The 24,195-nt window shown below is 45.3% G+C and overlaps 2 protein-coding genes across 2 annotated transcripts; one reads left to right on the top strand and one right to left on the bottom strand.

Moving 5' to 3' along the window:
* The first annotated feature begins 2 nt into the window (after positions 1 to 2).
* Positions 3 to 6,895, top strand: LOC6530196. The gene is made up of 3 exons (XM_015196489.3): positions 3 to 389; positions 5,549 to 5,758; positions 5,826 to 6,895. The coding sequence occupies exons 1-3, from the start codon at positions 3 to 5 to the stop codon at positions 6,048 to 6,050; spliced, it is 822 nt and encodes a 273-aa protein (XP_015051975.1). The 3' UTR covers positions 6,051 to 6,895.
* A 1,685-nt stretch (positions 6,896 to 8,580) lies between these two features.
* On the bottom strand, positions 8,581 to 23,273 carry LOC6530195 (D-beta-hydroxybutyrate dehydrogenase, mitochondrial). The gene is made up of 7 exons (XM_002091097.4): positions 23,034 to 23,273; positions 20,722 to 20,967; positions 10,280 to 10,486; positions 10,056 to 10,209; positions 9,734 to 9,990; positions 9,185 to 9,286; positions 8,581 to 9,088 (listed from the first exon to the last, which is right to left on the bottom strand). Exons 1-7 carry the CDS (start codon positions 23,055 to 23,057, stop codon positions 8,912 to 8,914), a joined length of 1,167 nt encoding a protein of 388 aa, XP_002091133.1. The 5' UTR covers positions 23,058 to 23,273; the 3' UTR covers positions 8,581 to 8,911.
* Between the last annotated feature and the right edge of the window lie 922 nt (positions 23,274 to 24,195).

The following is a 24,195-nucleotide window of genomic DNA, read 5'->3' as shown; positions in this document are numbered from 1 at the left end:
AGATGACAGCGATGAATGCGGATGAGACAAAGCAGGGTGGAATGCCTCAAGGAGCTGAGGAGAAGCTGGAGCCGAAGAAGGAGCCAGAGAAGGAAAATGAGAAGGAGCACAAGCAGGCAAGCGATGGAGCAGCATCTGCAGAGGGGCAGTGTGATCCAGAGACCAGAATAGTGGCTCCTCCGCCCAGGCAGCGGACTCTAACCAGGACGGCCGAGCTGGACGCGGATTGCGAGGACATCGAGCTGGATGCCGACGATGCCGTGGACGATGCGGCGGATAGCATCACCTTGGAGTTGGCCCTATCGCCGCACAGCAGCACCACGCCCACGCCCTCGCCCACCACCGCCGACGAGGACTTCGCCCAGCTGGACAACAGCAAGCCCTTCAAGGTGGGTATTCCGCTCGCCACTCGCCACTTGCACATCCTTCATGTCCTTTGTGGCATTTAGCCATGCTACCTGGGCCAGCATTTCGTTAAGTGATTACTGCGGCGGTGCTATTGTTACGCTTGATGGGTATATAGAAAAAAAAAATACAAAAATTAAACTGGAAGAATGAAAGTGGAGGAAAAAGTTTGACGGTCAGCACGAACAAAGTGAAGGGTTCCCCAACGGAACGGCCACTTCAAAGCCTTCGGCGTTGAGTGGCATCATCGACATTGGCACTGCTGCTGAAGTGTTGCTGCCGATGCTTTATTCGCCCTTTAAGCATTCGCCCAACTTTTCAATCCGCTGCGAAAGCTGGTGCGGGTAAAATTCCGGGAAAACAGAGCTGTTTCCTTGCCCACCCATCAGCTCACTCCCATGCCATGGGAGTTCACCATGGCAAACTCTATTTGACTGTGAAGATTGCGTGGAACTGCCCAATTTGGAGCACAGAAAGAAATGATTAGAGTCACAAATAGTCCATGTCAATTTGGTTAACTTTGCGCAGCAATTTACGCATCCATTTACCCTTTTCCAATTTTTTGCATCTTAACGTTTAAACTTTCAAAACTGCAGCAATTCTGTTTGGTATTTAATTATTTAATTTAATTGAACTTAAAATTCTTTGCACTGATGGTTTAAATGTTGTTAAAAATGCTCGCAGTTATATCAAATTACCCATTTGAATTACCAACACTACTCATATAATAGTACAATATAGTAGAGACCATAGTTTACCCGCTGCTCAGACCAGCTTCTTACCTATTTTTTGGCTGTGTGCGGCTGGCCAACAATAGAAATTTAATTAAAATGTTCAAACTGTTCAGCTGCATAGAGTAGTGGGATCAGCGTGCTGGTGCCCAAGTGCTTGTATATCACTGTGGGCCAGCCAGCTGGCCAATCATTCTGCCATTCCGCCAAACGCCTCCAGTGCCACGCCCACTTCTAAGCCGTCTCGTGGCGTCTGTGGGCAGCGATAACGATAAGGAGGTGTCTGGGTGTCTTGGCCACGCCAGCTGCACACTCAATCGATGTATTGTGTGCTAACGGCATCAAAGCCGCCGCCATAACAATATAAACTGGCCAAAGATCGGCTACGAGACTACGAGCTATCAAGTGGCTGTAAATTTGCTGGGCGAAAGCAATTAATTGACGGCTTGACGTGGCCGAAACGCGATGTCATTTGTCAGTGGCCTCCGACTGGTGATGACGATGATGGGTGAGCGTGGGCCACGTGACGTATGCGTAATTCATGCGCATTCAAGCTAATTAATAAGCCCTCATCTTGTCTGCCATCTGACACGGGCACCTTCTTTATCGAGTTCTCAAGGGAAACTGTCAGACCCTGATTAACAACACTGCCATTCCTTGCCTGATTCCAAAAGCAACTGTATGCGAGTAGGAATTAAGGTAAAGTCCTTAGCTACAAAGATACCAATTAATATGCCAGCACATGAATGTGTGAGGTTGGGTTTATTAGATTACTGATACTGTGCTCACTCATTGGTCATTAGATTCGAATGGGTGAAAAAAAATTTGCATCTCTCCCGCTTAAAGTGCTTAATATCACCGTGACTAATTTGTAGTTTGGTTTACTCAGAAGGTTAAATCAATCGGTGCCTCAACTGAAAACTCCAATAGCAGTGTTTCCACAAAAAAATAGTTATTTATTTGAAAAAACTCGAATCTCAGATATAAGGGCTAAGAAGAAAGCCGTAGTTTGTATAATATATATAAATGTATTAAATATTTTACGCATTTTAAGTAAAAATTGACGGGAAAAGTGCTGGATAGGCAACCGTGACTGCCAGAGACATCGGATGGCTGTGTGGTAAATTATTTTATTTTGCATGCTGTTTTAGTTGGTATTTTGCTTAAGGAAATCGTGTGGTGGCACAAAATTAGATTCCTGTAAAACAAATCTCATTGGAAGAGGAAAAAACCAGCTTCCCGTTGCCCCACTGGTGTAACGCGCAAATGTGTTTTTCATGTCACAGCCATTCGAGGTCCACAGTCCGCCGACGGACTGCACCTTTCCGTGGGGGTCTGCAAATGCAAATGGTTCAAAAATAAAGTCTGATCCATTTGAATGGCGAGGCTTACATGAAAGGTGGGTCGAATATTAAATTACCAGACATGCCGCATGGAACGACATCAGCAAGGAGACAGGCAAGCAAATAAACAAACAGAAATGAAGAGCAAACATTTCTCAGAATACGCCGCACTGTGACTAAGGCATTGCGTATACGCCACGTTGCGCATTAAGCCAAGTAAACGGGGGCATTCTTCGTGTCCAGACAAGCGTGCAACTTAGCGCCCCGCTGTCCTCCGACTTAAGTAAGCTAATAAGTACTCATAAGTGTCGAATGCGACAACGAGTTTCCAGCCAGTGAAAACTCATCATGGCCCACGGAGCTCGAATGAGTGAGCGATGCTTATGATTTCCTCCGAACAAAGCAGAACACTGACAAAAAAGCCATGAATGAATATGTAATTTTAAAATTAGGATGTGTAAAGAACGTGGAGTTTGTAACATAGTTCCTTGTGACTCGAAAGAGTCAAAAACCAAACCAATAATTCTGGGTTTTTGTAGAATGCTTGAAGAGCGCTTTGTTTCAGTGCCTAAGACAATGTGTTGCTATGACATTTAGATGGCAATCAGGGGCAATTAGTTCCCAAATGTCTCCGATAGACTCCGTGAAGCGAGTGGAGCCACCATGAGATGGAAAATGGGCACCGCAGGCACAGCATAGCAATTTGTGGGGGCCGTGAGCATGAGCCGTTCCAAATTGATGCGGCTTTCGTTACCTAGCCCCCAAATCGGTTTTCCGCATTCGAGGGACTCAAATTCGAATGCCGTAATTGCGAGCATCCTGCGAAATTTGCATTTCCTGACCGACCCTAAGTGCTATTTGAACAACAGTTTCCCGAGCAGGCCACATCTCAGATACCTCATGGCGAATTCATGGCTGCCCTGCGAGAGTCCTGCGCATTGTCCTTGCCACACTTCTGGCTTGTTTGTCGCCTGCTCTAATGATGGTCTCCTGCTACGCAAACTATGAATTTACAGGGGCAATATTGACGCTGTTCGTCGGCAAACAGAAATTCGAGGGTATCTCTACAGCCCTAAGGCGCGACCACACGGTGGATAAATATTTGCTACTCTCTATAGCAGGGACTACGATTCGGGCTAAGTGAAACCGCAAATCAGGTCGAGACACTAAGCGCAGCAGGATGAGCCCCACTTCATTTTGCCTGGCAGCTACCAAATTGAAGGCATTGACCAAAAAGTCAGAGTTCAACGGAGGCCACTCGAAAAGTGGGAGAATTCACATTGTGTTTTTTCGGGCTCAGCCAGTTAAGAAAGCCAAGTTATAACGACTTTCTGGCAGCAGCCGAGGCGAAAAAGTGGTAACAGGCAAAGAAAGCCGCAGGACATTGGCATTTGGCCCAGACTTCGTGGCAGGGGTTCAGATTGAATGGTATGTGCGTGGTCGCAGATTCCCACAATGAACACAATCGCCACTGTTCGTTGTACCAAATAGTGTTCTTGGCTTTAATGCTGCACGCCCACAGACCCACAGACCAATGAAATTCGCATTAAACGCGTGATAAAGTTTCATTGTTGTAGCTTTGGCTTGGGTTTCCACCAACTGAGCTCCAGACTGCCGCCAGACGGAATGGCGTTGGCCATTTGATGGATTCGCTAAGCATCCCAGCCATCGTATAATTGGTTTAGCACATTGATTGATGGCCTGTGATGGCAGAAAAAGGACTTTTTTGGGCCTGATGACTCTGCATTTGAATGCACACTGTGAAGGCAGCGATTAAATGGCCACAGACCGCTTGACAGTTGGCTGTCAACTGGAGACACCTGAAGATCTGTCAGAACCAACCGCACCCCCGTGGCAATTCATCAGTATATGTACGTATGTATGTACACGGGGCGTATACGCAACACAGTGCCCAAAAGGATCACAATGGAGGCGTTGGCAACTTTTCGACAGAGCTCTCCCTTTGGCTTGACCATTTTCTCCTTGTTTTCTTTCACCTTTCGTCTGACCCACCCACCCATCCATCCACCCATCCATCCATACTCGACCTTGACAGCCTGTTTGGAATCGACAGCATTATGCCCTAAATATTTTAGTAGCAATCTTTTAGGCCCAACAAGAGACTGGGCTCTGGACGAAAAAGCAGAAATGGTTGAAAAATATAATCGCTTGAATGTGCCGACTTGTGCCTTGACCTTCCTATTGTTCGTTGGCTTTGTTGTTATGGCAAATGATAAATTGATTAGCTGCTGGCTACTGCACCTCCACCTACCTTCCTCGAAACATTTAAATTCATATTCATGTTCATCGCAATTAACCTGCGCCTTTTCGATTCCTTGCTCGTATCTTTGTCGCCGCGCTTCGTTAACTTCATATTGTTTTTATCGACAGCATTTAATGGGTGCCATAGGCGTCTTTTCGCAAATTAAAGCAAACAGATGTTGCGGGCTTTTCGTTCGTGTGTTGCTATAGCTTAATAGATAAAATGTGTGAGGGCTAAACAATTGACTACGACAAACATTTTTGGCTACGTAAACATTTCGCTTTCGGCTTCACCCCCACATCGCGATTGTGAAATAATATTGCTCTAAATAACGTCTTATCGCAATGTAAGTAAGTACTACGTTTTGAAGCCGGATTGGCATATTTACCTCAAAAGCCAAGTCGCACCTCGAATTGTTGTGCAGAAAGTGGTCTGGCATGGTATTTATTCCAAAGCTAATTAGTTCGGCAAAAGGTGTCCTTAGCTTTTATTAAAAATTCTTTTGAGAAATTCTGTTATAAGAAGAGTCAGCTATTACACTGTAATCTATGGAAATGTAGTGTCCTATCTAGTAATATAAACCTTTTATGTTCTATGCAACCGTTTAACAATAGGTTGTGCGCTATGATTACCATAGAAAGTCTTACCATAACCCTTAAATGCAAATAACCGTTGGCGTAGGCATTTCTGGCAGTGTACTAGTTAAGCCTTCTGCCATCACAGCTATGCAATTTCCGGCATGTCAATGGCAATACTGAGAGTGAATTCGGCGTAAAATTCCTAGTAATCCGTCGCCACCATTTCAGATCAAGGACATCACGAGGAACATCCGCAAGGCTGTTGTGGCCACCACGCTGTCGGAGTTGCGAGCGAAGGTGTCGCTAAAATTTGAGAGGTCTGAGCCGGCGATACACCTGGATTGCGATGGCACCGAGGTCGACGATGAGGAGTACTTTAGCACTCTGGAGCCAAATGCCGAATTGATTGCCGTCTTTCCCGGCGAGCAGTGGCGCGATGTGAGTTGTTCAGCCCTTTATCCCTTTTTCTATTTATCCTGGATATATCCTTCCATTTGCCCCACAGCCCAGCGACTACAATGCCAATCTGCGTCGCACATCGCTGGATGCACAGCGTCTGCGGAAGCTGGTGAGCAAACTCCAGCCAAACTATATGAACGATGATGATTTGGACAAGCTGTCGAACATGGATCCCAACTCCCTGGTGGATATCACGGGTCGGGAGCCCAAGGACAACGAATACTCAGCCAGGAGCGATGCCGCCCGGCTATCTACGGAATTGTCTTGCTAAGGGGAATCAACGAGTTCCCTCAACGAATTATTGTAGCTTAAGAAACGTGTGAATTGGGATGTATATAGGGAATTTGTACGAGTTTACATGGCTAGACGGAGTATTTTTGGAAAAAGTTTTGATGACGGCACTTGATGCGACCGATATTTGGATGGTTGTATGCTGGGGTTTTAACTTGCTAACCGTAGATCTGAAAGTTGTGTATTTTTCGAGCCCACATTGTCGTAGAGCAACTCACCCCAAATGTCTATTATCAGCCAGCCGCTAATTGTTCCTAGACCAATATCCGTGTTTGAGCCAAAACGTGGAGTGCCTTAAAGGCCGATCTCCACTCTTGGACTACCTTATCCTCACCTCACCTCACTCAGCGGACGATTAACGTGCTGCAGAGTAGATTTTATCTAGGCAAATAGATATAAAACATAGTACTACGAGTATATATTTTCCATAGCAGAATCCTTGTGAATGTCACACGAATACCAATACCAATACCAATACAGTTTGGGTTATTAGGGAGCAACTAGTACTTGATGTTACTGAATCTCAATTAAATGAATTACTCGTACCTAGAATTTAATGAATTCACCCTAGGTGCACAAAAGGGTTTTTGCCTGTTTTTTGTATTTATGCTGCATCATTGAACAAGCACCATTTGCTGCACCACTCAAAGGTTATAGAGACCTGAATTTAATTCAATTTACATTTACGTTGTGCCCGCAAAAATCAATTGGAAATCGTAATTTGTAACTATAAAAAAAAAAACAATAAAAGGGAAAATAAATAAATGGATAAATGTGTGAAAATTACTTTTTATCGAAACAATAAAATGCGATTTTATGTGCCGACTTCGATTCTTGTCCGGATTGGTTGCGGTCTAGTGGAACTACTTTTCACTTTCAAGGATAAGCAACTTGTGCCACAGTAATCCCTTTTATTTGCCTGCTTTGCGGAATGCCAATACGTATCACTTCAATTCAGAGATATTTTCATTCAATATTTTCAAATACCTTTAGCTGCCTAAAGTGGGTCTGCTGCAATTTTAAGAGCTATTACACTGATGCATTTGTGATTGAAAGCAAAAACTATTTTAAAGTGTGTTTATTCAGCTGCTTTCATTATCTTACTGGGGCTTCCTCAAATTTAAGCTTGCTCCCAGATGGCAAAAGGCGTAGCAATCCAGATAGGAAGGATTCCACAATGTCAAACATGGTAAACATAGTTTTGCCATCGCACATCGCCCATCACCCGCCGGCCAGTCCCGGTTTTATTTCCATGTTAAAGTTCCGGCTGCTATCCTGTTATGTGCTCGGGAATCCCTGCCAGGCGTCGAAGTTTGAATGGAAATGAGATGGAACTTCCATTAAACAATCAGTCGTATTGGACGCCGTGCCAGGACCTCTGGGCATCCTTCGCACACACAGAATGCGGGAAATTCTTAATGCGGATAATTTCTGGGCTGGCGACAAAAGCGCAGGAAGTGTTACACATGGCTGCATATAATGTGTTCGAGTAAAAACACCGGCAAATCTGACAGCCAAAAGTAAACCCAGGGAATGCCAGCCAAATGCGGAAAGCATTGGTCAAAGTTGGCTGCCCTTGGCTGGCTGGATATATACATATATATATATGGTATGTATGGTGTGTATTTTGAGCTAACCAGCTCATTTCCCATGCAACTTTTTGTTTTGCCACCGTTTGTTTGTCCTTAAAAAGTTCGAACGTGCCACCTGGGATGGGTAAGAGTGTGAATGGGTATACAGGAATACAGGTACACCAGCCATCCGCCAGTTGCGGATTACATTAACAACCATGGCAGATTTATGCGGCAGTTATGCACTTCTTGGTGTTCCTTACAGCTGCCTTAGCAGCTCATTGGACGGTTGGGGAATCCTCTGGAACACCTGAGCTCCTTTTCGCGCGGAATGTCCTTGGCTTCCGTTGCGGCGAAAATGTCATTGTTGTTTTGAATCAAACACATTAAAAATTTATTGAATTTATTTTTACGAGCTCGTCTCCGTCTTTCGTGTTCCTTGGCGGCCATGTCATTTGACTTGGTTGACTCTACGATGCTCTGCTCTGCTCTGCTGCTCCTGCTCGCCATCCACTGCACTTAAGCTTAGTTTTCCAGGGGTTTTCCAGGGGGTTTTCCGAGGGGATGGCGTTTGCTTATGCAGCTTGATGTCTCACAAATCGCCCCATTAAATGCAATGACAGGACCTAAGGCCGGCCACTCGGCGAGTGTCAATCAAAAGCAATTAACAGGATTCGAAAAATCCTTTCTTCCATGCGAAAGAAACCCGTAACGAGGGACTTGAGAAAGTGGATGCGATGCGATAAGTCGTCTTTGATTGGTCGGGAACTTAATTAAATTTCAATCTGCTCTGGTTTGTATAAACATTTGAGGTATTCTTTAACACTCACTCGACTGCATTACTCCTAAAAAACCAAATACACATTGATATTTTTTTTGTATTAACTTTCCAAATTCAATGGAAATTCCCTTATTTGGTCCAGTGAAAGCGGACATCAATTGTTTCCATTTTCATTTTATTCATTCATCGTTATACAATTCGTTCTAGGAACTAAAGAAAATAATATTATGCAGACAGACGCCTCCGTTAAGGGAAAATCATAAGAATAATCGAGAGAAGGACGTAAATGCTCATCGACTGCCGGAGCTCCTTGAACAGTGCTCCTGGCTTCAGTTCCTTTCTGGATGTCCTTCACGCGCACCAAGGAGCAGGAGATGGATTTCGGGGCAAATCATAAATGAATAACAATTTCCAAATTACAATATCGGGCCGTTTCGATGGAGACTCTTATCTGGGCGCTGGACGGCGGACGGCAGGCGGAGGATGTGGTCAGTAGACGAACTTCTTCTGCTCCCCGTAGAGCGACTCGTAGAGTGAGGGGGCCAGGTGCTCGGCCAGGAAGATCTGCAGCCGCTCGCTGGATGTCACCGGAGTGTAGCGCGCCATGGGGAAGGTCCTGGTCACGGCATCGATGAGGACGCGCAGCGTGGGCTGGATATCGGCTGCCTGGAATGGGAGAAGGTGCGGATTAAACACTCGTTAGCCACCGGACACACGGTGGGCGGAGGGGGAGAGGGAGGAGGGTTGGGTGGGAACTCTCACCTGGCGCGAATACTTCTCCACCGATGTCATGGCCGCCTCGTAGTAATCCTCGCCGTAGGTCTTCTTCTGCTCCGAGGAAAGCTGGTTCCACATTTGCTTGGCCTGCGGAAAATATGCCAGGGGAAAAAAGATGGGTTAAAGCCAACTTAATGAGTTCTCCACAAACTGTTTTAGCAGTCCCCTCTGCTTGGGAACAGTTATCGTATTTTGTATCGTAAAAAACTGAAAGCTTGAAATGGCGCTGATCCACGTGGAAAATACTGTCATGATTTTGTGGTAAGCCGTATTTTTTTTTATACTGAACATGAATTTTTTTAATGATCAAGTTATAAAATAAAAAAAATTGTTTAATACCTATTTAAAAAAGTAGTGAAATATATGTACATGTATACTTTTGGTTTGCTTGAGAAATTTTACTTCGTGTGTAATGTTTTATGTAGTGTTATATGGGTTTGGTTTAAAATGGTCCCACATCGATGTCTCATTTTTCCCAATGCAGACCATTAGTAGCTGCATCCCAGAGCAATGGGGTCATTATTTTGTCCTCACCTGGTCACGCAGCTCGGTCTCGTTCAGCCAGCCGTTGCCGGGTGCGAATTCTCCGGCAGCCACCACGGACACGTCCACTCCCCGGGTGCGCATCTCCTGGCGCAGACAGGCGGCAAAGCAGTCCACGGCCGCCTGGGTGGCGCACTGGATGCCCCGGACGGGAGATGGCACACGGTTCAGGCCGGAGGTGAGGAAGACGACGCGACCATGGGCACGACGTACGAGGGGCAGGAAGATTTGGGTGAGGCGAGCGGAACCTAAAACGGTTTTAAAATTCAAATTGTGCCCCACATCCAGAGTGGCAGAGTGGCGCTATACTTACCCAAAAGGTTGAGGTCCAAGCTCTTGCGAAGCACGGCAAATGGAATCCACTCGAGTTCACCCAAAGCTATCCAGTGGGCGCAGTGCACCACAGACCACAATCCCTCGGCGCCGTGGGGCAAGTGCTGCGACACATAGCGGGCAGCTTCCAGGATCTAGGCAATGGAGTTGGTTTGGTTGTGAACTCGGCTAAAAGCTCAGGACCTGCCGCCAGTGTAGACTTACGGTTTTCTCCGTTGTGACGTCCAAGTGCAGCAGCTTCATGCGTCCCGAGGTCTCCTCCTTGAGAATCTTGGCCTCGTCCGACTCCTCGATGGGCGTGTTGAATCCTGCGTAAACGGTGAAGCCCAGGTCGTCCAGTTTCTTGGCCAAGTACCAGGCCAGTGGAGCCTCGCAGCCAGTGATTAGTACGCCTTTGCCCGAAGCCGAAACCTGTAAGTAAGTAAGAGAGAAGGACGGCAAAGATTAAGTATGGTTAAATGTGTTGTTCTAGTTTAGTATAATTTGTTTTATGGAATTTAATTTATTTGTATCAACAAGCGAATTCAATCAGAAATGTTTCCCCAACGAAACACTGATATGCGATATGTTTGATAAACAAAAGCTTAAGATGGCAAATATATATATATATTATATATATAAATATATATATTTTGTGCTTAGCTTTAATCTTTTTGTAGCAATTTTAAATATAATTAGCTTATATAATAATTTAATATATAATAATTTGCTCGTACAAATAAATAAATAAATAAATATTCGAAGCATAGGGTAATGCGTTCACCCTTTTTTGGGACGTTCAACTCTTCAGACCATTAATGTTCGATAATTATGACGCCAATTAGCTGACAATTGAGCCGTGGCATTCTGTTTGATTTTGAGATGGAGTATCAAGTTTTGGTTGGGTGTGGTCTCAGAAGTTTCACCTTTGGCCCAGCCGAGGCGTCATCTGTGGGCTTTAAGGCCGCTCACTTAAAAGTCCTGTCACAAACTGGGCTCAGACGTCCGCGTGCTGGCAACTTTGTCGAGTTTAAGTCGCTTTGAGTCGCTTTGAGTTCGCGCCCACGAGGAGCGTCCTGCTTTCGATTTCAAAGCGAAAGTCCGGCGTTGAACGGCACGAGTCCTTGGGGTGGGAAGGCTCCCATCTGGGGATGGAAATGGGTATGGGGATATGGATGGTTGTGAGAGCTGGGTTGGCTGTCGCAGATATTTGTTTAAGTTCATCACGGCTTGAGACGCCGCCGCTGATGCTGCTGATGGAGCTGATGGAGCTGAGCTGATGGAAAGTTGAAGTGGTAGAACAGGAAGACGTGTGCTCACTAGGACATCCGCTTTAGACACGCGCTCCAGTCAGTCAACTTTCTTTCGGTCCGTCTCCTGGATTCGGGGGGAGGTACTGTGATACTGGCGGGGATAGTGTCGTATCCAGCATGCCATTACCCAATATGTATGTAGTTCGCCTCGATTCGAGTGGGGTTGGATCCAGTGTGCGTCAATCGGGTTCGAAGAAGGAACAGGAGGTGGTTGGACGGCTACTCATTGTTCGGGCTATTAAACTGTTATAAAGTGCTCGTAAAATTGTGGAAAAAAATAAGAGGAATCGGGCCAGCACGGGTGTATTATTATTGGCCGTGCTGTTGACACCCATTAAGACTGGCCGACATTTTATTGTGGCCATAAGTGTTTGGCTTATCGAAATCTGTTGGCCGTTGTTTGGCGTTAATAAAAACACAAACACTCGACAGTGGGCGTTTGGCTTCTTCACGCCCTGGCTTGGCAGACCACAACACCCCCACCCTCAGAATCCTGTCAAAGTTTCCCACAAGTTATGTCCCTTCGGTTTTTACGGGAATCTACTTTAGATATAGTACTCTTACTACAACGCTGATGCAAACTTTGGGCCAACTTTAGCACTAAAAATGCACGCAGCATTCTTCGTCCTGAGTTCTGTGTTCCTTTGCCTGCCACCCCAATTTATTGCGGTTCAGCACAAATTACTTTAAACTTTTGCTGCAACTAAAAACAGCAACTGACTTAACGGAATTGAGCAATTAAAGCGCAGCAAAAAGCTGCAATAAAGCGAAAATATAAAAAAACCCAAGCAGCTAAATGTTTAGAGTCTATTAAAGTGCATTGGGGGAAACCAGAAATTGTGGCAGCTTCTTCAGAAGAAATGCGATGGAAAAAAAAGGGATTGCGTTTCCAAAGAAAATTTATCGAGGAGTGCGGGAAAGCGGGAAAGCTGCTGTACTTCTACGCTTCCCGATTATCAAAGCAGTTATAACTTTTGCAAGAAAAACATTTAATTACCGACCGCTTAAGCTTTGACCTTTTCAAAAAGGGCAGTTCAATTAAAAGTTTCAGATCCACGTAAAGAAGTAAATTAAATTGTATATAATGCAGCTTGGCAAGAAGGTGTACAGACATGCTTGAATATCTTTTATCGCAATAAGAGTAAACTTAATAATCGGGATTACTTATTAATCTGTTAAAAAGTGTAATTCATCCCAGTATATTTGTTGTATTCCGATCTATAAATGATGTTCATAATGGTTTAAAGCAGATATGACATTCAGATTGAGTTTGAACAGTGTGAAAATCGGACATTTAAAGTTTGAACTGTGTTAAAATCAGAAAATGACAACGGTTACTGAGTGCATCATAAAAAACCTCCCACTGAATGGATTTCGTGCTGGTGGCTGGTGGCCATTCACCCAGTTTCAACATTTGTTCACTTCTGGCGGGTCGTTTTAACAGCTTCTCCTGGTGCTCAACAAGGATACCGACAAAAAAGAGGGAATTTCGACAGTGCAGTGACTACGTGCGAGGCATGAAAGAGTCACCGTCCTGACGCAACCGCGTGCCTCTTGCCACCTGCCACTTGCCACTTGCCACTTTCCGCTTCCCACCTGCCACCTGCCACATGCCCATTTGGCCACCTTGTACAGCGCCTGACATCGCACCTCTGGGCGAACACGACGGCTTGCGGTTTTTATAAAGCAATCCCGAAATAGAACCCAAGTTGCATGCACCCCGAAATAGAGCGCGGTGGAAGTTTGGGGTGAACTGGCGGAGAGGAAGGCCACATGGGTGGCAGGTGCATGTCAGACATTCCGTTTAACTGAGCACTTGGGTCGGAAATGCATGCCGAGCACTGGAAGCGAGTAAGTCAATAAGGAGGCGTGCCAGGATCCCTCTTCCTTTCCCTTTCCGTTCTCCTTGCACACACAGACACACAAGCAGATATCCTTCGGCTGTACTTTGCGCTTTAGCAATTTAAATGCATCCTTTATTGCATTTTAATTGCAGGCAACTGGAAGTGGAAGATTTATTCGCTGACCAGGAGCAGCAGGTGCTATCTGCGGCTGTGTTACCCCGAAAAGCGGAGCTTTTTACGCGCAATTTTAGCCACGGCGATGATAAATGGTCGCGGGGCACGCGATTCACCGCCTGCAGCTGCTTTCCGTACGCTCATTACCTCCGGCTCCGGCTCCGATTTCGGCTTACGTACACCGCGGCGTATGCGTAATATTTATATAATGCATTATGCTGGCCAAGCCGAAGGGCCTTCTATGTCTCCTGCGCGGAAGTTAATGTGCAAACTGCTCTAAGTCAGCAGACATGGCCTCTGTGTGGCAGGGAATTCCAAGCCCCATCAAATGAGGGGGCAGCGGCGAAAGTGTTGGAGGAACTCTTTACCCCATTTCCCCATCTGCTGCTGGTGGCGTGGCACGTGTGGCAACGTGGGCGAGCTGAAAGTTACGAGTGTAAAATGTAAACAACAATAGGAGGAGTCCGACCCAGACTCATGAACATGCCAACAGTGTCTTCATTTGCGTGAATAAATTTATGACTGTCCAGGGGTGCGAAAAACACCGCTTCCTATTTCGAGGATAATGCGGAAGCGTGGGTTGTGAGAATATGTTGACCGGAAGCTACTCCACTTGCTCAGGATCAATATGTAGGTGGGTATTTAAATGACAGCCTGTCGTCGGATTTCGTAGAAGATTACTAACCTATTTAACTACTTTTAAGCCTTCATTTGGATTACGGAAAAGAAAAAAACGTATATAAGGTAGCTTACTTATATTAATCATTACTGAATCTCAATTGCAAAACAGTAAAAATTCTGATTTTCGCTTGGGTGATATTTCCGCAGTTCGGGTCCAATGCTCACTAGTAATTGAAAAACTTTGACTGGCCAGTCATAAACTGAATAAATAACCAGGAAGTGAAATAATAAACCAGTTTTATTATTGTACTTCCGGGGCGGAATTAGTGTTCGCAATAAATAGAATGAGTATCGAAGTAAACAGATTTCATTCCGTGCCCAGGAACTATTGAACCCCTTCGTTGTCGGACGACGAGCCTGGCTGATGGTCGCTTATCGGTGGCCAGAGCTCTGGTTCTGGTTCTAGTTCTGTCTCTGGCTCTGGTTTTATTATCTTATTTTTATCCCCCGGCCATTGTCGTTGGCGCTCCACCTCCCGCGTCCTGCTTCTTCTGTGTCCTGCGTTATCCTTGCAGACGCATAAACCTCTCAAGAAAACGGGGCACGCTTGACCGCTCAAGAGGCCCCAAATAAATCTACATAAGCGAAATGGTGCATTTTCGGCGGAGTGGGAGTCGGATGGAGTCTAAGTGAAAAATGGCAAACAAACCGCATACAAATTGTCCTCGCTGTGTCACCATTCCCAGGACTCTGGGTGAGCATCTACCCCCTCTTACGCCCCTCGCACCCACTGGGCGGGGTATCCTTTGTGAACAACGAACAACGAGGCGACGAAATGTGGCCAAAAAGAAAAAGCAAGAAATGCGAAACAAAGAGAGGCACGCACACGCATGCACGCATATTAAATCAGTGGCTAAAAATAGACAGCGAATAAAATACGGCCAACGGAGAGGGAAAGTGGGAAAATGGGAAAATGGGGGCGAAAACTCGAGGGGCCAACAGCGCCACACAAAAGTATAAATTAACTAAAAAACGGAGGTGGTCGCTGGGCGGTTGGCGTTTGGCGAACATAAATGACAGAGAAAGACGGGCGCCAAAAGTCATTGAACGTATTAGGCTGTAATAAATTAATTAACCGGAAAGTTAAAAACCATTTCTGTGTTTTGCTTTCCTGCACACCATCGCCGATCCACTCCGATACACGCACGAGGTATCCTGTTGGCGTGCGGCAGGCGCAGGACCTCCGCCAACTTCACGGCATCGGCATTTAAGGCTTTTCGCATTGCGCATACCACGCGTTGTACCGTTGTACCGTTGTACCCAAGGAGACCTAGGCCAATTTGCAGCCTGTTTCCCTTATTCCTGTCGCCCCACGTGTGCCTGTGTTGGTGGGACAGATACACCCATGCCATACACTGCCTTGTGTGTGTGGGTGCCAGGACACGTCCGTGCGTTAGTATGTGTGTGTGTGAGTCAGGCAACACGCAAAGCTTTGACTTTGTGCCAAGCCAGCCATTATGGCAGCTCAGCCTGTTAGCCAACATCTCTGGCCGGGTGTTTAAACGAAGGATTAGACGGAGCACCCTTCTGCCGTATGGAAATTTATCTGTATTTAAATTCCCATTGTATCCGGTCGAAAAATGATGCCCCTGGCAATGCCTGGTAATTAAAATATAGTGTAGCAGGTCTGCAGTAGGAAAACAAGGACTGAAACTGGATTGCGAGCAGGGTACTATTTATACTCCCAGGCTATTAAAAGAAATCGGAAAAACAGAAGGGGGAAGAGGATAGAGGGATGGTGAAAGTCAATGCAGTTAAAAATATAAGTGGGTAAAAATATAACAAAATCATATAGCGGTGTGCTTCAGTCTAACGACCTTTAGTATCGTAACTAAAACTTAGAAGTTTTGATATAGTTTTGCGTCATAGCTTCATAAAAAATTCTGGAAGTTTGGATACTTTCTTTGGAAGCTATTTACTATAGTAGATTTACTATGCATTTTTTCGTTTGACTCTGACGGAATTTCGCAAGAGTTTTAGATTCCAAATTGATTTAGTTGGAAATCCATTTGAGCTAATGAATGCCTAGGCTGTTGACTGTAGCAGGAAAACTATGTCCTACCAATTGAGAACGTAAAATGCAAAATGACCTGGCTGCCAATCAATTGTGCGGCAGCTTTGTGCGCAATTCACTCACATTTGGTGACCTCCGACCTTTTGGCTGCCGAAGCATGATGTGCGATGCGCGCTAGATGCACGGCTGCCTCAACTGCAGTTGGTTTTTAATTTAACTAAAGTGCGCAGCAAGGCAAGGAAAGAACTTTTCCAGGGGGTCGGGGGTCAGGGGTCAGGGGTAAGGAAGCAGCGTGAGTTGTCAAGGCGATTTAATGGTGTGCAATTCTAAGAAACGCAATGCGCGTTTTCGAATCCCATGTCCAATGTCCCATGTCCCATGTCCCAGCTCACAGCTCGAAGCTCCCATCTGCCGCGTCCTTCATTTCCAGCCATTGTCAGGCCGAGCACGCCATTGCCATTTCTGAATGTCCTCAGTGTATTTATGTGTGTGTGTGTGTTTGTATTCGTGTGTGTGAATCAACAGGCCACGCGCAACACCATAAAACCGAAACAGAAAACAGCGGAGTACGAGTATATGTATCCGTTGGATACAAAGGAGAACGCAGTACGGCCACCAATGGGTAAAAACAAGCGAACGCAACTTGGCACATAATGAGTTTTTATGACCTGCTAGCGAACGTTAGAGAGCGCACAGAACCGTCCTTTATGTAGCCTTCTGTGGTCCCGAGCTTGGTGTCCAGGGATCCCAGTTGCCAGTTGCCAACAGCCAGCTTCCAGCTGCTGGGTCCCTACCATCATCCTCCATCATCATCATCATTATCATCAGCACCAACTTCATCGCCACTTCCTAATTGCGAATGCACTCGCTCCCGTTGACAAAGCAGTTCTTACGCCACTTTTTTCTCCGTGCACAACACACGAATCAGCGTAAAATTTGTCTACCGCCAAAGTTTTATGGAGCTGTAACTGCGACAAAGTGTGCTGCAGTGGGAATGTACGAGAACCTAGCGAGCTAAGTAGATGGTTTGCTGGGTAATAAACAGGACCCGGGCAGCAGGACATTGTTGCAGATGCCACTGCCACATACACTGGGAAAAACGTTTGTAAAGGGTCTGCTTTAGAAATACAAAGCAATAGAGCGTTCAGTATATGAACCAATTCTATGAAATGTCTTTATCCAAAAGTGCAAATTTGATATTATAAAAAGTTCATTTAATTTTACTTATTTTAAAGCATAAATTAGTATAGTTGCTGGGAGATGAAAAATAACAAAGCTGTTTAGAAGTAAGGTATCAAAAAGGTAAAGGTAAAAATGTAAAAATAATTTGCACTTCCATTGCTTTTAAAGAATTAAATGAAGGATAGAAGTAATTATTACAGTGTTGTAACTGTTTTTCAAACATCCGTCATCATCTAACTGGGTGACTTGATCATCACTAAGTGCTAACCAAAAAACGTGTGGACCAACTGCGAATTGACCTGGCTGAGATGGACAGTAGCAGGCAAGATTCCCGTACATTCAATTACATTTGAAAATTGGAATTGGTTGTGGAGTTTCGCGGTGGGAAGGACATGAGGGGGGTGGGAGGCTTGGGCGTGTTGCAGTGGGCGTTGCTGATGTTGAGCAACTGCTCATTAGCGTGGCTCACACGAAGCTATTAATTCAATTATTTACACTGTTTCTGGCAACTGACAAGCCGCACACCCATTTCCATTTCCACTACCATCACCCATCACCCATCGCCCATGGCCCATCTCGTGTCTTGTTCCGGGAAACTGTTGCGCTTGGCCCGAGGAAAGCGCCCAGAACCCCAGGAGAGATGGGGCAAATGGAGTGGAATGGGATCGAGTGGGCGACGAGCGGGTTGTCGACTTAATTATGCATATTAAGCTGGGTGTAATTTGCGTTGCAGAGCGGATCCAGTGCCGTCAGCCGTCCGCCGTCTGCAATCCTCGGATGCAGTTGCTCCTAGCAGCTGCAATTTAGGCGGTCATAATAAGGGAATTACGTAACTCCCACGGGGGCGGGAGCGTGGTCGTGGGCGTGGCCGTCATCGGTGAGCATTTCATTAGCTGCGCATTTACATTTCATTGCACCCAATTCGTGCTGTCGCATCAACAGTTGCCAACCCAATCCAATCCAACCCATCCCAATGCCCATCCCAATCCTGCCCCGAATTCACATCCTCCGAATCGCTGCAAATTTGTGTGCGTGCGTGTAATTTAATTCGATGGTCGTGCCATAAAGATGAATTGCACAACGTGATGTGCAAGGACAAACAGCCGACGGCAGCCAAATCGCACATGTAGGATGTGTCCAAGGGTCCAGCAATGTTTCCAATAACTTTATCTACTCCGCACATGTAAATGTAAATGTTAATGCGAAACAGCAGCAGACAACAGAAATCGGGCTAATAGCTGAGGTCTGGCCATGCCGAAAAGCTAATCAAAGGCAAGGATATTCGTGTCCTTTCCCTCTTCTTGTTTCAGCCCAAAAAAAAAAAACGGTGTGCTGTTGCCGTGGCTAAAAATAGATGGCGAGTTCCTTTCTGAAGGACGTTCACATTGTTGTTATGCAAATAATCCATCGAATGTCAGTGATATCAGCCATTTAAGGTCCTGTTTTAAGATGTTTGTTACAGTTGAGGGCGAATTTTGTGTTTACAAGTTCTGGGAAATGGAAAGATTAAACCCAGTGTTGATTTCGCGAAGGATTCACAGATGAGCTGAGGAAAAGTTAACTTGTTGAGATTTTCTCAAGAAATTAATTAAATAGCTACTTCGTTATATTCGAGACACTGCATTGATCATAAAACCAAATAGAATTATTCTGGGAAACTCTTTTAGAAATTTCAAAGGACAATGGTAAGAGCTGCCAAATAAAAGTTCTCCCAGTAACCAGCTAATTTCATTATCGTCCGCTTAACTGGGTTTCCCTATTTTCATGAAAGCTGATTGCAGTGCCGGCATTATCCTTGACAAATCCTTGCTGAAACAAGACAGCTGAGTTCTGCAGCCAGTCCTTGTGTCCTCGTGTCCCCGTTTTGCGGACTGCATCTGCTACCGTTGCTGTTAATTATCCTGCCGTCGTGCTTATTACCTTAATGTCGCGTTTCGCATCGCGTTGAGTGCGGCACAAGCAGCCTGCAATTGCCAGGACAATGCCATCCCGGCACCTGCATCCCTGTCCACTGACCGTCCGATACGGATACGGATACGAGGCGGACGGGCACAGGACGACGGCTACGTGCCACGGATGGTGGCCACGGTCTCTTATCCACGCAACTCTTATCCGCCTGTAATTGCCAGGCAGCAAATGGCCAGTGTCGCTCCTGCTGCTCCTCCGAAGGATGCTAATTAAAGTGCAGGCAAATTTGAATTATCTGCCGACTCCGTCGATGCCATGCTCATGGATGTGCATCGAAGCAAATGGTGGGAAATCGAGAGATAACTAATTGGATTTGATGGCTCTGCGTATACGCATTGTGGTAATGTGCGCAGTTAATGCGAGGATATTAGGGCAAATAATCCAATGGGGGCACACATGACCTGAGGAGCATTTCGGTTGAGCTGCTTAGAAGTTTAATTGAGCAGGCGCCGGCAAACAGGATGTTGAAATAGAGCCCTCAAGGCTTTTAATATTTAATATCGAATCATGGTAGGAACTGAAACTACAGGAAGGCGATGACTCGGTAACTTCGTGGCTTAAGTTATGCACAAAGGAAAGGCTGGAAAGTTGGTGTACAAGCAAAATGGAAATTTTCGCCTGGATAATCCGATTGCAAGGAGCATTCAATGAACGCTCAACTGAGTTAATTAATTGATAGTTAATTTTAATAAGTGGTATAAGATTTAGAAAATCTGACTAAGAACAATGCAATTTAATATGATTGACTGTCTGCAGAAACCTTAAAGTCTAAGAAGGTTTGAAAGTATATTGAAATGACTTACAATTTACTAAATAGCTCCTTGCCGGCAATTTTCGGTTGGTCTCAAGTGAATCAGGACTCCACATTTTTCCTACTTGCGAATTTATATTCATTACCAAACCCTTTTCTTTCAGCAAGTTCTGCTCGGGTTTCCCCACCAGGACTGCTGCCTGCTTATTTATTTGTTTTCATTTTCATTTCCCGGCTGGCTGCCAGGCACAGTATAAGCTCTGAAATACCAGACGCAAATCCGAAGCCAAATCCATAGTCAAGGGTTTCCTGTGCATCCTCCTGCTCCTCCTCCTCCTGCTTCTTCTCCAGCCTGGTTAAGCATAAGTTGACGACGTGCCTGCCGCAAGACCCTCTCCTTCCGCCACTTTGTGGATATGGATTCTCTGCTGGCCCGACGACTATTTCTAGTGCCACTGATTTGTTTTGCCTAGTATTTGAGACCCTCCGTCGTCACTTGTGGTTTTGTCTTGGCACTTGTACTCGGCCAAAACGGAAGGCAAAAAGAAATACCAGTCCCGGCAGACAAAACCCCGAACTTATGGACGCCCGTGGCTCTGAAACCGAAACCGAAAACCCCAAACCCAATCCCAATCCCAATTCCAATCCCAATCCTCAGCCCAGGCCAAGACACTACGATCCGTTCTGCGGTTTCCCACCAGAATTGAGGATTAGAAAGCCTGCAAAGCGGGACGACGTACCTTGACGAAATGGTAGAAGAGCACGGCTCCCACGGTGGCCAGGGCGAACCAGACGAACACGGCGAAGGTCGAGATGCTGGAGATGTCCAGGACGTGGAACAGGTGCGATGTGATGATGGCCGCCGCCTGGCAGAACAGGAAGGGCATGAAGAGTCGCTCGAATATGTCCCAGGGAATCTCGTGCGACTTCTGCGGCAGTGCCGATATGGATCCTCGCCGCAAGGAGGCACGTCGCGAGGCGCGGCGCTAAAGGATGAAAAATATAGAAAATATCTCGATTTAATTATTTGTTTCATTTCAGCGAATTAGCATTTCAGTTTTCTGCTCTATAAATAGCCAGGCAAAATAGCTGCGCATTGTTTGTTTGGGAAATAGTTAAACAATTGCGGCAGCTTGTTTGTTTGTGTTTTGATCGATAAATAAGACGAATATGCAAATTATTGCACGCACTTTTTGTTTTCATTTCCATGGCGCAAAATCAAAGATATACTCGAAATACTTGAAAATATTCGCAGAAGTGCATCATGTGTTTTCTTCTGCTTGACAGGTGTCCCGAGTTTTCCTGAATTTCCCAAGCAAGCTGTGAAGTTATTTGGATTAGCCGGAATTCGCTTGAAAACTCTGAGCAGCAATCTGTTGCTCGCCAATCAACAAAAGCTGATGAGAGTATTTTGCGAAATGTACAATTCGTACAATTTATTGACTCAGAACTTCAGCATTTGTGGCTGGCCCACTTTGAAATCGATAATACTTCTGCTCAATATTTCTGCCCCTTCAGTGGCTGATGAAATGGTCGAGCACATATTTGCCAACAATACATCATCAGCCATTTCATTAAAGCTAACCAATTGCAGCCACAGGATCCCGAAACGACCGCAAGCACTTACACCAGCATATGCTTGCATTTATCAGACGCTAACCCACACATTGACATTGACGTATAGCAATTACACATGACGTGCACAATACTCTCGAAAAAGAGGGAAAGCCACTGGAAAATGGTCGCTGGTGGGTGGGAGGGAAAATGGGAGGCGTTGGGCAACAGTGGGTTGCAGTGGGTGGCAAATGAATAAATGAATGGATGAATGGGAAAGAGGCTCCCTTGGCCGCCCCCTTTTGGCCATTGGCCATAAATCAACGACAGTGCGAAATAATCAAATGGTGGCATCTGCATAAATACAGAAGCCAATTGATTTATTCGGCCTGAAAATAAACCAATTCCATTTCCAGCTCCTCCGACTATTTTGCCTGCGCCGGATTTGTAAAATCGCCGGATCTATTTATACCTCCTAGTGCTGTCTGGAATATCAAAAGGAAATCAACCGAACCATGTCATTTCGGATTGCTTTCGTCATCCGGCGACCTTGCCACCAATTTTGGGACTTAGTTTGCCACAGATACGTGAGTGTACGAGTATGTGACTAATGCCGCATTCTGTAAGTGGCCTACATATGGGCGACAATTTCGATCCGACCCGTATGTACATATATGTAGATATATATGCACTCGCCGGTTCAGATATATCTAATCGTATGGTGTCTATGTACGATTTATGTACGATTTATGTACTTAATGGGGTCGCTCAGCTGCCAAGAAATCGGTATATGTCCCCAAGCTCATTTTTATTATTAATAAAGATATGGATATTTATTTTTAGATGATGCGGACGAATCAAATGGATTGGATGGAAAATGGAAAGTTCTGGCGTTGCAAAAATTCTTGCTCTGGCTCTGGTCATTCTGAAAATGTTTTAATGTGTATTTCGGTTGGAAAAAATCCAATCCATTCTGGAATGTCCATAATCGTTTGCCTCAATGTCAAGACTTTTATTGTGCAAATCTGAATCCGACTGTAATGTAGACATACTATAGCCATTTAAGATGCATTTAATGTCAGACAAGCGGTAGAATTTTGACAAGTCTCTGGCGGAACACTTAAGTTTTGCATTTAGCATTTTGCATGTTTCAATTTCTAGTGGCTCGCACGTACGTTGACCCACTTGGATCGTGGCCATTAAGTGAATTTTTGTAATTAATTTGGCGGCCCGTTCTGAACACCGCATGACTTCCTGACTAGGCTGTCTCCCCCTTCTCCCCCCGTTTTGCTCCTTCGGAATATCCTTTTCTGCGGCCAAAATGGGCGTGGCTGTGCGAGACTGGAGTTTGTGTATTGGCATTTCTGGGTTAAGCTAACTGGGCTAACAGGGCTAACAGGGCCAAGTGTGGTATAAGGTATACACAAACGTGGCTACTATAAATTTGGCCTGCGTAAACACACAAATGGCTTTTTGCCGCAGGCTAGATTTCACTTACCATATTGTTATCGAAGACCTGCATGATGGATGCTGATGGGGGTGGTGGGGCTGGTTCGGCAAATGGGGATTTTCGCGGACTTTCCCAAGGAAGTGGGGAGTTCTAGTAGCCTTGGCGTTTAATATATCCGGTGCTCGAGTTGCAGATTTTTTGCATATATGTATATGTTTTTAGGCGGTATGGTTCGGTACTTTGCGGGGCCCGTGGCCTGGGCGCTCTGAGACACGGCGTGGCACTAAGCGGTACGATCGAGTGGCGCTGCCTGCAGCCGCCGAAAAATTTCGCTCGCCGATTGCCGATCTCTGCTGCTGTCGACGTCAACGTCGGCGTCGGCGTCGACGGCAACGTCAACGTCAAGTTCTGTTGTATTTCAAAATGCTGCAGGCAAATGTCGTTTTGATTTTTTAAAAATATATCTGAAGTATGTGCAGACATGCGTGTGAGGGATACACATATGCGCCTATTCAGATTCAGAATAATAAATATATTTAAATTTGTTGCTCTTGGCGCTGCCCCACTGAAGCCGCAACATCGATGATTATTTTTCCACGGCGGAAAGCAGAAAAGCCACATTCGGATACTCCGAGTGTACAGATACATTTGTTCAAATATTCTTTTTGGCTCATTTGAATACTTCAAAATGGCCCTATTTTAAGTAGACAGTTTATGCGCATAAATATGTGTGCACGCCAAAAGTCGCATTCTTAACCCAACGAATAGGTTTTTGTTGTGTGTTTCACTGTGACGTCATTGTCACCGTTGTTTACATTCGCGTTATTGTTAATTTGCAAATTGCATTTTCATATGCATTTTTTTTCTTAAATTTCCAGCTCTTGCTGCATTTTGTATGCATTCATTTTGGTTTTATTTGTGGGCCGATGTTGGGAAAATTGGAAAATTGCATAAATAAACCATGACCCTCTAGATCGGGGGGACGGGGCTCAGGAAAATGCGGGCCACGTGTGGGCAGCTGGGCAGCTGTGGGTAAAAAATCATTCAGCTTCAGCAACGAGAAATGGGCAAATAAAATGCAATAAATGACCATTTGCAATCTCGTCCCGACAACCAATAAAATGAAGCAAATAAAAGTGTTGCAATCATGTTTATGCTTCAAAATAAAAATTTAAATGATTCCAATTAAAAATGCGCAAATTATATAAGA

This window comes from Drosophila yakuba, chromosome 2R (assembly GCF_016746365.2).
Source record: "Drosophila yakuba strain Tai18E2 chromosome 2R, Prin_Dyak_Tai18E2_2.1, whole genome shotgun sequence".
Lineage (NCBI taxonomy): Eukaryota > Metazoa > Arthropoda > Insecta > Diptera > Drosophilidae > Drosophila > Drosophila yakuba.
This window is presented reverse-complemented; position numbering and strand designations above follow the sequence as displayed.

What these genes read in the sequence shown, in the direction of transcription:
- LOC6530196 (XM_015196489.3), top strand. Translation starts at nt 3, where the DNA reads ATGACAGCGATGAATGCGGATGAGACAAAGCAGGGTGGAATGCCTCAA. An exon ending in ACAACAGCAAGCCCTTCAAG is followed by an intron (nt 390 to 5,548) that starts GTGGGTATTCCG and finishes CCACCATTTCAG; the next exon opens with ATCAAGGACATCACGAGGAA. An exon ending in CCGGCGAGCAGTGGCGCGAT is followed by an intron (nt 5,759 to 5,825) that starts GTGAGTTGTTCA and finishes TTTGCCCCACAG; the next exon opens with CCCAGCGACTACAATGCCAA.
- LOC6530195 (XM_002091097.4), bottom strand. Translation starts at nt 23,057, where the DNA reads ATGCAGGTCTTCGATAACAATATG. An exon ending in AGACCGAGCTGCGTGACCAG is followed by an intron (nt 9,287 to 9,733) that starts GTGAGGACAAAA and finishes TATTTTCCGCAG; the next exon opens with GCCAAGCAAATGTGGAACCA. An exon ending in TGGAGAAGTATTCGCGCCAG is followed by an intron (nt 9,089 to 9,184) that starts GTGAGAGTTCCC and finishes CTCCCATTCCAG; the next exon opens with GCAGCCGATATCCAGCCCAC.